The following is a 15,000-nucleotide window of genomic DNA, read 5'->3' as shown; positions in this document are numbered from 1 at the left end:
GAGTCTCCCTCTATCTATCGCTCCGTGTATGTCTCTCTCTCTCTCTCTCTCTCTCTCTCTCTCTCTCTCTCTCTCTCTCTCTCTCTCTCTCTAAAATGGCTCCTATCGCAACCCAGGTATGTGTGTCTCTTTGTCTGTCTGTCTGATGATTTCCTTGGCTCCCCTCCCCAAGAGAGAGAGAGAGAGAGAGAGAGAGAGAGAGAGAGAGAGAGAGAGAGAGAGAGAGAGAGAGAGAGAGAGAGAGAGAGAGAGAGAGAGAGAGAGAGAGAGAGAGAGAGAGAGAGAGGAGAGAGAGGAGAGGAAGAGAGAGAGAGAGAGAGAGAGAGAGAGAGAGAGAGAGAGAGAGAGAGAGAGAGAGAGAGAGAGAGAGAGAGAGAGAGAGAGAGAAAGAGAAAGGGAGAGAGGGAGAGAGGGAGAGAGAGAAAGTGAGAGAGGGAGAGGGAGAGAGAGGCTGTTTAGAACGCGAGCAACAGACACACACAAGCATTACACAAACGTCCCAGAGAAATCGCACGAGACTGAGGAAAGTGAAGGTCTCATGAACAAAGCCATGGACTAAAATAAAAGCGAAACAAACGAGGAAGGTGAACAAACAAACAAACAAAAAAAGACAAATAACACACAAAAAAACAAAACAAGAAAGGCGAACGGAAGACACGAGACACAGAGAGAAAGAGAAGGGGACCACACGCATAACAGCGAGTACGTGTGCACAAGGCCGGGTGTGAGGGTGTGTGAGTGTAGAGTAGGGTGTATGTATGGTTTGTGAGTGGAATAGGGTGTGAATTTGGAATATTCTGAGTACACATACTTGTGAGTATGGAATAGAGTGTAAGGGTAGTGAGTGTGGAATAAGGCGTAAGGGTTGTGAGTATAGAGTAGGGTGTGAGGGTTCTGAGTGTAGAGTAGGGTGCGAGTATGGAATAGGGTTAGAGGGAGTGTGTGTGGAATAGGGTGCGAGTGTGAAATAGGGTGTGAGGGAATGTGTGTGGAGTAGGGTGTGAGGGTGCATGAGAACAGGGCAGGCTGGACGAGTGGACGTGGGCCTCGCTAGGCAACCAACCACCTTCAAATCGGAAGTGACAGATCATCCACACGACTTGTCCGTTTCCTCTCACTCGCCCTCCGTCCCTCCATCTCTCTCCTTCTGCACTCCATCACCTCTCTTCCCCATCTCTCTCCTTCTGCACTCCATCACCTCCCCTCTTCCCCATCTCTCTCTCCATACTGCAACCAACCCTGCAATCTCCTTGCAACAACGGTATCCTGTCACTGACGCATTCGCATACTCCACTGATTCTACGTGTTGCTCATTCTATTATGAAATGTCTTTTTAGCTCAATCCAGAGCACGACGTTTAAATACAAATAATACTGTAACTTTTATGAAAGAGCTTTAATCAATCAATAGCTCGATGTACTTCACCATGAAGAAGAAGAAGAAGAAGAAGAAGAAGAAGAGGAAGAAGAAGAAGATGAAGAAGAAGAAGAAATAGAAGAAGAAGAAGAAGAAGAAGAAGAAGAAGAAGAAAGAAAGAAAAAATAAAAATAAAAACACGGTACCTCGATGCAGTCAGTTCATCAAGATATAATGTAACTTTTAGCTTGATCCACACCTCCGACACTTTCACCGCCTCTGAACTGGTATATACAGTACACTTATGATTTATTCGATTTATTCACCCCCGGCTCCGTTTTGCCCCCGTGGCGACTCCCTTGTTTTCGCCACTATGATTTATGACCAAAGACACTTTTACTACGAATCAGCATCACTATAGAGACACTGTTGCCAGCCACCATGAAACGGCACTACCTCTCGCACATATTCATATAAACTAACTAACTGGCGTTGAATCACACGCTATTTACCATTTACCAATATTAAAATTATCATTATCATTATTATTATTATTATTATCAATATTCAAACAATCCTTACTGAACAAGCACGTGCCGATAGACCAAATTCAGGTCCAACACCGCGACGAAATCCGTTATCAAAATCCCAAGCCCTTTGCCCTCTCAAACGAACATACGAAACGGAAAGAGATTCGCAAACACGCGGCTGCGCAAACTCGCAACGAGAGAGAGAGAGAGAGAGAGAGAGAGAGAGAGAGAGAGAGAGAGAGAGAGAGAGAGAGAGAGAGAGAGAGAGAGAGAGAGAGAGAGAGAGAGAGAGAGAGAGAGAGAGAGAGAGAAAGGAGAGAGAGAGGAGAGAGGGAGAGAAGAGAGAGAGAGGAGAGAGAGACAGAGAGAGAGAGAGAGAGAGAGGGAGAGAGAGAGAGAGAGAGAGAGAGAGAGAGAGAGAGAGAGAGACAGAGAGAGAGAGAGAGAGGGGGGGGGGTAGATATGCAGAATGTAAGGGAGACAGAGATAAAGCGTGACGGGGAGGGGGGAGGGGCGAAGGGGAGCTAGATAGCGAGATAGAGATAGATAGATAGAGAGAGAGAGAGAGACCACGGCACATGCAAAGGCTACGCCGGCAACGGGTCATGCATTAAGGCGGAACACGACTACGACGCGTCGAACTTCCTATTTCTGATAATTCGTTGCGAGGAAGAGTTCTCGTAAGCTTTCTGCGGATAATTAGAGGGAGGGGAGGGGAGGGGAGGGGAGGGGAGGGGGGAGGAGGGAGGAGAGAACACCATGCACAGGTTGGTGAGGAAAACGCCATGCACAGGTTGGGGAGGAAAACGCCATGCACAGATTGGTGAGGAAAACGTCATGCACAGGTTGGTGAGGAAAACGTCATGCACAGGTTGGTGAGGAAAAGGACATGCACAGGTTGGTGAGGAAAAAGTCATGCACAGGTTGGTGAGGAAAACGCCATGCACAGGTTGGGGAGAAAAACGTCCATAAGTTGGGGAGTAAAGTACAATGCACAGGTTGGGGAGGAAAGCACCATGCAGCAATTAAGGAGGATCATGCCATGAACAAATTTAGGAAGGAAACGCCATGCACAGGTTGAGAAGGGAAACGCCATGCACATGTCGAGAAGGGAAACGCCATGCACAGGTTGGGTTTGGTGTTTCAAAATCCGGCATTTCCCTGAGAGCCTCCGCCGCCGCCCTCAGCCACCGTGATAAGGCGATAAATAAGCCTCTAAGTATAAGTCTATTATCCATAAGCACGCGCCAACATGACGAACGGGAGATCCGTGTGACGAGTGGCGAGTGACGACGAGTGGCGAGTGGCGAGTGGGATGTGGCGAGTGACTGAACGAGACACGGCGACAGGACCCTTGGCCTACATCTTTTACCCTGCTCGTGAGTCACCTCGCTCACGCCGCTATGACCGGAGGAGGAGGTGGAAGAGGAGGTGGAAGAGGAGGTGGAGGTGGAAGAGGAGGAGGTGGAGGAGGAGGAGGTGGAATAAGAGGAGGAGGAGGTGGAACAGGAGGAGGTGGAAGAGGAGGTGGAAGAGGAGGAGGAGGAAGAGGAGGAGGAGGAAGAGGAGGAGGAGGATGTAGAAGAGGAGGAGGTGGAGGAGGAGGTGGAATAGGTGGAGGAGGAGGAGGAGGAGGAGAAGGGGAGTAGGTGGAGGAGTAGGTGGAGTAGGAGGAGCGTAGATGGAGAAGATGGAGGAGGAGGAGGTGGAATAGGAGGAGGAGGAGGAGGAAGAGGAGGAGGAGTAGACCTCACCTGTACAACATTTCCTACTCTTCTTCTTCCATCTCTACCACCACCACCACCTCTTCTTCTTCGTACATTCTTCCTCCCTTCCTCCCTACTTCACCTCTTCTCCTTTTTTCCTCCTCCTCCCAAGCACCACTACACTCTCGGTGATGCATGCGTTACGAAGCCCTCTCAAGCACGTTGTTACCTCTGCAAACATCCCACAGGCACGCTGGCTTCCGATCATTCCCGCGTTCTCACTGACATGAAACCGCAAGCACTGGACGCACCCGCAATCAAGCACGATTCATCCCGCCAGCACGCTCTCATCCCCCCCCCTCACCCCCTCCCTCTCCCTAACAGCCGCAATCGGAAGGGTGTGTGTGTGTGTAGGGAGGAGGAGGGAGAAGGGGGTGGGAGGAGGGAGGAGGGAGGAGGGAGGAGGGAGGAGGAAGGAGGGAGGAAGGAGGAGGGAGAGGAGGAGGAGGGAAGAGGAGGGAGGAGGGAGGAGGGAGAAGGAGGAGGGAGGAGGGGAAGGGGGAAGCAGGAGATGGAGGGGGTCGTCTGAAGCTGGCAGTTACCCACCTGAGAGTGCGGGTCGGCCATGGGGTCCGGAGGGGATGCTAGCGACACTGCGTCGTTCTCCGGGCGCTCCACGACACAGGCACTCTACGACACTATGCAGCAGCACTTTACTGCACTTGCAAAAGACACTGGTGCTTCTCTCTCTCTATTTATTCTTTTTCCGTCACTACACATGCACTATGCTAAACTATTTCTACATCTGTAAAGCCACGATCACAGTGAACACCAATTCTCCAAGGACGCGGGTGTTATACACACACACTACACTACACTACACTACCGCAGTGACACAGATACACACACACACGCACACGAACACAAACAAACAAACAACACACGACGCGTCAAGGGCCACTTCATCCACTCACCATGGAAATGAAATCAATTATTTGCATGACATTTCCCCATGGCATCGGCCCACGCACATGGCACAGCGGTCGCGTTTCCGAGCGATTATATAGCCCACAGCTGTCCAGACAACAAACACGTCGAGACACGTGGGGTTGTTTGTTTTCTTCTGTGATTTTTTTTTTAATTTTTTTTTCTGGGATCACGCGGGGTTGGTTGTGTCGCTCGGTGATTCACTTCTTCGTGGGGACGTTTCTTTGGCACTCTACCCGGGCAGGTCCTGGAGGATCCTGCTGTATGGCTTTTCCTCGAGGTTGGGGAGGAAGGTAGGAAGGAAGGAAGGATGAGGGAGGAGGGATGAGGGAGGAGGGAGGGAGGGAAGGAATGAGGGAGGGTGAGAGAGAGAGAGAGAGAAGAAAATGAGCGAAGTGTGTCAAAGCAACGGGAGATGCCAGGGAGGGGAGGGGGAAGGGACAAGGGGTAAGGGGGACACAGAAGACACCTTACGCACGGATGCACGTACAGATACAGACACCCACAAACGCACGCACGCACGCACGCACACGCCCTCGAGCAGCGACGGGGCAGCGCGAGGAGCAGCTAGGGGGCGGTCACGGGCACGCCGACGTCCTGCCACACACTGTCAGCCCCGCCACAGCACTCGCCGCTAGTCCGCCTCACTCTGGCTCGAGCGCCTCAACCAAGGTCCGCTTCCGCTGGCCTGACTCACACCCCATCCGCATTCCCCACCGAGCATCATCCATCCATCCATCCACCCATCCATCAATTCATCCTTCAACTCATCCATCCATCAATTCATCTTTCAATCCATCCACCCATCCATCAATTCATCCTTCAATCCATCCACCCATCGATATACCTATCTATCTACCCATCCATCAATTCATCCTTCAACCCATCCACCCATCGATATACCTATCTATCTACCCATCCATCCATCCATCCATCCATCCATCCAATCTTTCCTCCTTTCACTCATCCATCCTTTCATCCATCCATCCACCCATCGATATACCTATCTATTTACCCATCCATCCATCCAATCTTTCATCCTTTCACTCATCCATCCTTACACTCATCCATCCTTTCATCCATCCATCCATCCATCCGTCCACTAGCTGATAAATACGTCCTTATTACATCTTCGCTTCGACAGGTGTATCTCGCCCGCGATAAACAACGTCGTGACCATCTCAATTTACGGTTGTTGTTGTTTTTTTTCTTTTTTTTTTAAATCTTCCTTTTCCTTCTTCCATTCTCATCTTTCGTCTGTGATCGTCTACTTCCTTCTAATTAGACCTTCGCGGCCCTCTCCCCTTCTTCCTTCTTCTTCCTCGTCTTCCTTCCATAATTACACTTTCCCGAATGGAAACCTCTGTCATCTCTTCCTCCTCCCTATCCCCTACCCGCCCTCACTCACCCCCCCTCTCCCTCCCTCCCTCCCTCCTTCCCCGTCAAGGTCACACGAGAGAGAGAGAGAGAGGAGCGAAGAACAATCCTTTTGTAGCTTTTTAGCGTTATTTTGTAATTATAATTTAGCTTCCGTCCTTTTCCCTTCTCTTATGTCCCGATGCCCTCATTTCCTTCACTCCAACTCCAACTCCCCCCTTCCTCCCTCCCCGCTTACACCTTCCCCCTCCCCATACCCCTCTAGGCACAAGCCGGGCATGTTACTGGCACTCCGCGCCCGCGCCCGTACCCGCACCCGCACCCGCACCCGCACCCGACTCAGCCAGGTCAGCGAGGCACTGCTGACTCATTGTAGGCACGGCACGGCAGGTTACGGCAGCCCTGCTGAGTCATCGCCTCGACCGGGTAGGGCAGAGCAGGGCAGAGTAGGACAGAGCAGGGTAGAAAAAAGGGCATCCCGCAACGACTGAGCGGCCCACCGGCATGGCACTGCTATGCCGCGAAGGACCAATTAGCGCAAGGGTGACAATCAATCCATCCCCCCTCCCCCTCCCCCCCATGCAAAGGCAACACCTCGCCTCTGCAAAACGCGAAGCCAACGAGAACCGACGAGAAGAGCTTCGAGCGCAAGAGAATAACCTTGGACAACCTTCGCGCTCCGCTTTGTGTTTCCTGAACGCTTTTATAAAATGCTATGTACAACGCATATGTAGGTGCGCGCGTGTGTGTTTATATATACATAAATAAATAAATAAATAAATAAATACACACACACACACACACACACACACACACACACACACACACACACACACATATATATAGATATATATACATATATGTATAAATATAACGTATACATATACATACATACATACATACACATACACATACACACACAACACACACACAACACACACAACACACACACAATATATATATATATAATATATATATATATATATATATATATATATATATATATATATATATATATTACATACATACATACATACATACACATACACATACACACAATATATAGATATTTATATATATATATATATATATATAACATATATATATATATATAAATATATATATACATATATATATATATATATATATATATATATATATATATATATATATATATATATATATAAACACATGCATCCGCCCATACAGTATATACGCGAACCCCTGTACACGTAGTACATAACAAAAGCACAACCCTCTATCTAACCTCCGAACCCAAATGAAAGCTCCCTTCTCATATAAAAGCGCAGTGTGAGCATAATGAGCTCAGCAGTCAGTAATCTCAAGAAAAACAAAACAAAAGCTCCCAATTATTGAAATCAAGCTCTCCTTGAGGATGGATGACGTCACCGACACCGGGCTACGCATGCGCACCTTCCCATGGGCCCGCTGGTGATGACGTCACGAATCCCCGAGTATCGGTGACGTCTTCCTGTCTGTCTCGAGTGACGTCACAGATACTACCGCCTACAGCCCTACATCCGGGGCGTCCGCGACAGCCAAGCCGATAACGCTACGGTGCTAAAACTAAAATAAAAAATAAAAGATAAGCGAATCAATGAAGCGCTCCAAGCACGCACTCTGCAAGCACGCAGCATGACGTCATCATTCTCCAGATAAATAAAATAGGCATAAGAAGAAAAAGAAGGCTGTAAAGAAGAAGAGCAAGAGAGAAAGAGAGAGAGAGAAAGAGAGAGAGAGAGAGAGAGAGAGAGAGAGAGAGAGAGAGAGAGAGAGAGAGAGAGAGAGAGAGAGAGAGAGAGAGAGAGAAAAAGAAAAAAAGAAAAAAAAAACAAAAAAAAAAAAAAAAAAACGCAATATGACATCACGTCCTCCGGCGAATCACAGCGATGATGCTGCTGCGGCGCTCCCTAGCCACGGAACGACAGCAACAATGCAACATACAGCAACACTCACTGTAATGACAAGCGGACATTCTCCCTCATTAACTAAGCGCATGTCGTTCCAATGGGGAGACAACAAACGACTAAAACAAACAAACAAACAAAAGAAAAGCTACGTAGGCGCTTAAAATGGTATATCTTTGGATATCTATTAACACATCTTCAAGGTGGTTTGATAACCCCCTTCCCCCTCCCCTTCCCCCTCCCCCTTCCCCTCCCCTTCTCTCTTCCCTCCTCTTGATTATGCTTCTTCCCCCCCTCTCCCTCTCCCTCTCCCTCTCCCTCTCTCCTCACCTTTCCTACCCCCTATACCTTATACTAATCCTCCCCCTCCCCCCCCTTGCTTCCCCTCCTCCCCTCCCTACCCCTCCTCCTCCTCTTCCAATCCCTTCCCTTCCTCCCCCTTCCTCCTCTCTCCTTCCTCTTCCTCATCCTTCCACCTGTTTTTCTTCTGCAACCCAAATCTGACTTTCTTCTGTAATCCAACAAAGAAATAACCATAGAAAGAAATAAAGAAACAAAGAAACAAACAAAAAACTATGCTTCTACCATCCCTTTTGTGCCTATCTACTTGCTGCTTGTTTGTTTGTTTGATTTCTTACCGTTAACTGACATCCCGTTATGAAAAAAGACAAAAGGAGAGACAAAAAGGAAGAGATAGAGAAAGAAAGAGAATGAGAAATATAAAGCGAAAAGGATATAATGCATTGAAAGAGCAAACAATTGATACACAAAAGAGAGAACGAAGGAGACATTGGAAGAACAAAGAAGCATCGAGAGAGAGAGAGAGAGAGAGAGAGAGAGAGAGAGAGAGAGAGAGAGAGAGAGAGAGAGAGAGAGAGAGAGAGAGAGAGAGAGAGAGAGAGAGAGAGAGAGAGAGAGAGAGAGAGAGAGAGAGAGAGAGAGAGAGCAAATAAAGGCTTGCCAACCGGCGAGTCACGGACAACTCGCTTCCCACTGTACAAATCTTCCATCTTCTATCCTTCTCCTTCTCCCTCCATTTCCATCCTCCCTCCCTCTCCTTCTCCCTCAATTTCCACCCCTCATCCCTTCCACCCTCCTCCTTCTCCCTCAATTTCCACCCCTCATCCCTTCCACCCTCCTCCCTCTCCCTCAATTTCCATGAGCCTTCCCTCTCACTCTCCTCCCTCTTTCTCCCCTCTTCTCAACCCTCTGTCCTCTAACCCCCTCCCCCCTCACCCCTCCACCCATACCCACACCCATCGTGGTGAGTGGGTGGGGGACATGCCAGAAACGAAAAGAAGCGAAGACGAATAATAATAATAAATAGCCACACCGAAAATTAAGTAACAACAACAGATGACAGTAGTAGTGGTAGTAGTGGTAGTAGTAGTAGCAGTAGTAGTATTAGCAGTCGTAGTATTAGTAGTAGTAGTTGTAGCAGTCATTGTAGTAGTAGCAGTAGTAATAGTAGCAGTAGTTGTAGTAGTCGTAGTATTAGTATTAGTAGTTGTAGCAGTCGCTGTAGTATTCGTAGTAGTAGCAGCAGTACTAGAAGTAGTAGTTGAAGTAGTCGTAGTACTACTAGTAGTAGTTGTAGCAGTCGTTGTAGTAGTAGTAGTAGCAGTACTAGCAGTAGTACTAGTAGTGGTAGTTGTAGCAGTCGTTGTAGTAGTCGTAGTAGTAGTAGTAGCAGTGCATACCATAAATGTTTCTATCATTACCATCATTGGCATTTATTATTGTTCAAAGGCAGCTAGACCCTCGCCATCAGCAAACAAAATAACACGAAGAAAAGATAACACGGACGTCCCAAGGAAAACAGTTATGCAGTTATGAATGAACTTTGCATGAACATCAAGAAGCGTGAAAGAGCATTTCTTACTTGATAGAAGAGGGGAGGAGAAGAGGGAGAGAGGGTGAGGGAGGGAGGAAGAGGGAGAAAGAAAGTAAGAGAAAGAGAGGAAGAGAGAGAGAGAGAGAGAGAGAGAGAGAGAGAGAGAGAGAGAGAGAGAGAGAGAGAGAGAGAGAGAGAGAGAGAGAGAGAGAGAGAGAGAGAGAGAGAAAGAGAGAGAGAGAAGAGAGAGAGAGAAGAGAGAGAGAGAGAGAGAGAGAGAGAGAGAGAGAGAGTGAGAGAGAGGAAGAGAAGAAGAGAGAGAGAGGGGGGCGGGGGAGAGGGAGAGAGACAGAGAACGGGAGAGAAAAAAAGAGAAAGAGAGAGAAAGAGAGAGTAAGTAAGAGAAAAAGAGACCGCGAGAACAAGTACAAACACCCACCCATCGAGAAACATGTTCACCCGTGTTCAATCTTGCCCAAGTTCATCACAGAGCGCAACAGCCCCCCACCCACCCCCCCACCCCCACCCGACCCCCACTCGACTACGTAATAGCAGCTGCCGCAGTCGCCTTGTACAGCCAGCCCTTAACGGCGGGTTTATCGGGCCGGCGAACACGTTGACGAGACACTCAAGAGGCATAAACCTCCGTCATAAATCGGCGGTTTATGTGGCGGGCCCGAGAGACGACCTCATCTCCGGCCGCGTTATGTCAGGTCATGTAATTCCAACACTCCACAGGTGCATCATTTCGGGCTGGCTGTTTCGCACACACGCACGCACACGCACGCACGCACGCGGGGACACGATTACATAGATGCGGACGCACGGATACGCGTATAAGCACGTCCGCACATACTCTTACGCATATACACCCAAAAAAGGGCAGGTGATTAACAAGTGGATCTCCTTTTCATCAGAGTAACCGGTGCTAAAGGGAACACAAGAGAGAGAGAGGGAGGGGGAGGGAGGGAGGGAGGGAGAGAGAGATAGAGAGAGAGAGGGAGGGAGAGAGAGAGAGAGAGAGGGAGGGAGGGAGGGAGGGAAGGAGGGAGAGAGAGTGAGAGAGAGAGAGAGAGAGGAAGAAAGAGAAAAAGAAAGAAAGGAAGAAATAAAGAAAATACGAAAGGGAAAGAAAGAAAGAGAGAAAGAAAGAGTGCGAATGAGTTCAAGAGAAACGCACCAAAACACCGGCCCATTGCAAGAGGAAACACCCGCGAGCGCGCGCAATCACCTCAAGTACGCCCCGCCCCCCCGCCCCCCTTCCCTTCCCTCGCAGCGAGATAGACAAGAAAGGTAAAAGACCTCTTGACGGAGACCTCAAGGCTTTTTCTCCAGCGATGCACTCCTTGAAATGTGACGTCACGCCCATCCAGCCTTCTCGCCGTCGTCGTCGCGTCGCCACGGGGGGGTTGGAGGCGCGCTCGTAAACACGGCACTCCGTTTGCGCTCGCTTGTTGCAATACTATGTTGTTGTTGTTTTTTTTGCGTCGGGTTATCGAGAGAAAGAAATTAAGAAAGAAAGAAAGAAATATCACTGATATCATCTATAGTCACTGAAAGAAGAAAAGAAAGAAAGTAAGCACGAAAGCAAGATAAAAAAGAAAGAAAACCCAGATATAATCTATAGTCACAGAAAAAAGGAAAGAAAGACAGTAAGCAAGATAGAAAGAAAGAAAGAAAGAAAAAGAAGGCAAGCACGTGACCTACAATCAGCAGTACATCATAAGTAAGCTTTTTCTCACTAACTTGTGACATATCCGGTTTGATAGTGAGCTGGGTGCAATTGCAAAAACAACTTTGCATGGTAACAGCACAACCACTCCCCGATAGAATTTCATTAGACAAACGAATCAAACAGTCAACTTGCGTAACAATGCGATCAAATCCACCTTTAATGAACATCACCGTAGCATAGCAACATAGCAATCGAGATTCGAGTCAAAAAGACAAACTAAACTACAAGCACGGTTTCGAGTTACGACACAAGCTAAACAACGAACTACAAGCTTTTCTGGCAAAAAAAAAAAAAAAAAAAGAGAGAGAGAGAGAGAGAGAGAGAGAGAGAGAGAGGCAAGCAAGCAAGTAAGCAAGCAAGCAAGCATTCGAGGCATAGATACAAGAGGGCGCTCATTGAACTTTGCAAGAGTCAAGAGCCCAGTCGAACCGAGAATAACGAAGTTACTGGCGAGTATGGCGGACTGGGCCACTTGGAACCACACGTGCTTGGACATAAATGGAAGTCCGGTTCCCTGTCTCTAGCTTTGGTTATTTCACTTTGTCTCCTTTGGTCTTTATATCGGGTTCGCGCTCTCTGCTTGTCTGTCTGTCTGTTTGTCTCTCTCTCTCTCTCTCTCTCTCTCTCTCTCTCTCTCTCTCTCTCTCTCTCTCTCTCTCTCTCTCTCTCTCTCTCTCTCTCTCTTTCCCCTTACTTCTATCTTTATCGATTTCCTTCTCCCTCTTCCTCCCCTCCCCATTCTATCTACTTCTTCTCTCCTTCTCCTCCTCCTTTGCCTTCACCCTCTCCCCTCGTCCTCCCCTTCCCTCTCACTCTCTCTTTCTCCCCTCACTCCTATCCCTCTCCTTTTCCTTCTCCCTCCCCTCCCCTCCCCTCCCCTCTCTCTCTCCACTACCTCCCCCATGCTCTCCTTCACCTCTCCCCTCCACCCTCCCCCCTCACCCCCTAATCCTTCCCCGTTCTCCCGCCACTATTCTTTTTTTTATTCACTTTTTTTTGTTTAATTCACTTTTTTTGCACAGCGTCTGCCACATGTGCAAAATCAAGAAAGCTCTCAACTAACACGCCCGAAACGCAAGACGAGGCGCAACGCAGACTGTGGGCGGCGAACGTCGCGCGACGCAAGCACGCCCGGGAAATGCTGTCGCTGATAAGAGAGAGAAGAAAGAAAGGGAGAGAAGAAAAAAGAAAAAAAAGAAAAAAGAAAAATACAATGAGATAAGAAAGGGAGAAAGAAAAAAAAAAAGGTATAGACGATAGATCTTCGATTGGGTGTGATATGGGGGTGGAGGGAAGGGAAGGGTGGAGGGAGGGAGAGATGGGTGGGGAGGGGGATGGAGGGAAGGTAAAGGAAGGATGATAATGATGAGGATGAGGACGAGGAAGAATAGAAGGAGGGAGGGGGTAAGGATGAGGAGGATAAGAATGAAGAAGAGGGGGAAGAAGAAGAAGAAGAAGAAGAAGAAGAAGAAGAAGAGAGAGAGGAATAGGAGAAGCAGTGGAGGGCCGAGTGTGTGCGAGGGATGGGTGGGAAGGGGAGAGTGGGAGAGAGGAGGAGGAGGAGGAGGAGGAGGAGGAGGAGGAGGGAGGGAGAGGGAGATGCGAAAGGGGTTGAAGTGTAGCTGTATTAACTTTCTCTCACTTTATCCTCCGCGGGCCTTACGCCCACACATGCGGTGTGTCGTCTCCTCTCGTGCCGCCCTTGCAACGGAGAAGGGGGGAGGGGGAGAGGTAGGGGGAAGGGGAGGGGGAGGAAGAGGAGGAGGAGGAGAAAGGAGAGAGGAAAGCAGGAGGAAAGGGAGAGGGAGAGGGAGGGAAGGAGGGAAGGAGGGAAGGAGGGAGGGAGGGATAGAGGGAGAGATGGAGAGAGGGTGAGAGAGAGAGAGAGAGAGAGAGAGAGAGAGAGAGAGAGAGAGAGAGAGAGAGAGAGAGAGAGAGAGAGAGAGAGAGAGAGAGAGAGAGAGAGAAAGAGAAAGAGAGAGAGAACATATAAATAAACAACCTCCTCCTCTTCCTCTTCCCCCTCCTTCTCCTCCTCCTCCCTCTCCTCCTCGACCTAACACAAACACCCCAAACCAAGACGACACGAAGGCTAAACCAAGCGGAGGACAAGGGACAGCCCAGGACAACCTACAGGCACGCTCGCGGACACGTCAGCAGAGACCTTTGGCTGGGTGGCTGGCTGGGTGGCTGCACGGACGCACGGACGCACGGACGCACGGACAGACGGACAGACGACACAGGGTCAATGGTCCCGCATGGGTGCAGGGTTACCGAGGTCCTCCTGCCCTAGAGTCCTAGAGTCCCCGGATGGAGAAACCCGTGGCTCGCGATCATTATTTAATTAAAAACAGAAGAAAGAACAGCCCTCTGATTTCTTCGAGGAGCATGTCAAGACAGAAATAATAATAATAATAAAAAAAAAGCATATAATAGAACGACAACAAACTCATGTGGCATATACGCGAAAAGACGACGTCGATGACGACTACGACAGCTACGACGACTGCAAACTTCAAAAAACAACAACAAGGAAACGTAACGTAAAAAAACAAGGAAAGAAAAAAAAAGAAACAATATTAGAGGATATTACAACCCGAGGAAGCCCCGTAATGCTAACGCCAAGCCTCAGTTCCTGCGGTTCGATTTCTCGCCCTGCTTCCCTTCTTCCTTCTTTCCCTTCCTCCTTCTCTCCCTCCCTCCTTCCTTCCCTCCCTCCCTCTCTACTTCACTCTCTAGCTTACTCCCCCCTCCCCCTCCCTCCTTCACATTCTAGCTTACTCCCTCCCCCTCCCTCCTTTACATCCTAGCTTACTCCCTCTCCCTTCCCCCTCCCTCCTTCACATCCTAGCTTACTCCCTCTCCCTTCCTCCTTCCTCCTTCAGTCCCTCCCTCCCTCCTCTCCCAATACCCCCCTCCCTCCCTCCCTCTCTCCTCTCCCAATGCCCCCCTCCCCCCACCCCCCCTGATGCGCCGGGGACTCGGAGACACCCTGGGCGACCCTGACGGAGCTCGCTGGGCGTCGCACAATGGGGAGAGAAGTGAAACTTGCACCCATGCCCCTCTGCCCCTTCTAGCACTCCTTCCCCCCCCTATGCCCTTTCTCCCCTCCTACCCCATCTCTGCCCCTTGCCCATGTCCCCCCCCTATCCCCTGCCTCTTCCTCCCTCCCTCCCCCTCCTGGTCCACCTCTTGCCTGAGCCCGTGACCCTGCTCTGACCGTGTGTAGTACCCGTGCCTCGTGTGCCCTCGTAAGCACTCACACACACACACACACACACACACACACACACACACACACACACGCACACACACACACACACACACACAAAGTCTCCCTCCCTCCCTCTCTCTCTCTCTCTCCCTCCCTCTCTCCCTCCCTCTCTCTCTCTCTCTCTCTCTCCCTCCCTCCCTCCCTCTCTCTCTCACTTTTTCCCTCCCTCCCTCCCTCTCACTCTCTCTCTCACACATACGCACACGCCCGTGAGGAGAAAACGACTCTTGTTGTGAACTCGGGAGACGTGGGAGGCGAAGAGAAATCGGGTGA

General features: G+C 49.4%; 1 protein-coding gene across 24 annotated transcripts in view; it reads right to left on the bottom strand.

Annotated features, from left to right (window-relative positions):
- Positions 1 to 15,000, bottom strand: part of LOC122256648 (CIN85 and CD2AP related) — a 177,788-nt gene that overhangs the window by 25,386 nt on the left and 137,402 nt on the right. For 2 of the 24 annotated variants that reach the window (XM_086554202.1, XM_086554209.1), the window contains exon 1: positions 3,822 to 3,875. The exons of 15 other annotated variants lie outside the window; for them this stretch is intronic. In XM_086554202.1, coding sequence (XP_086410328.1) covers positions 3,822 to 3,860 — 39 coding nt within the window. In that variant the 5' untranslated portion in view covers positions 3,861 to 3,875. Of the gene's footprint in view, positions 1 to 3,821; positions 3,876 to 4,198; positions 4,398 to 4,566; positions 5,231 to 15,000 lie in introns of those variants that run through there. 7 more of the 24 variants (XM_086554207.1, XM_086554213.1, XM_086554208.1 and 4 more) reach the window with 7 other exon arrangements.

Source organism: Penaeus japonicus, unplaced genomic scaffold, assembly GCF_977035675.1.
Source record: "Penaeus japonicus unplaced genomic scaffold, GWHDUDI00000001_assembly GWHDUDI00000029, whole genome shotgun sequence".
Taxonomy (NCBI): Eukaryota; Metazoa; Arthropoda; class Malacostraca; order Decapoda; family Penaeidae; genus Penaeus; species Penaeus japonicus.
Note: the sequence above shows the minus strand (reverse complement) of the source record. Positions and strands in the feature narration are given on the sequence as shown.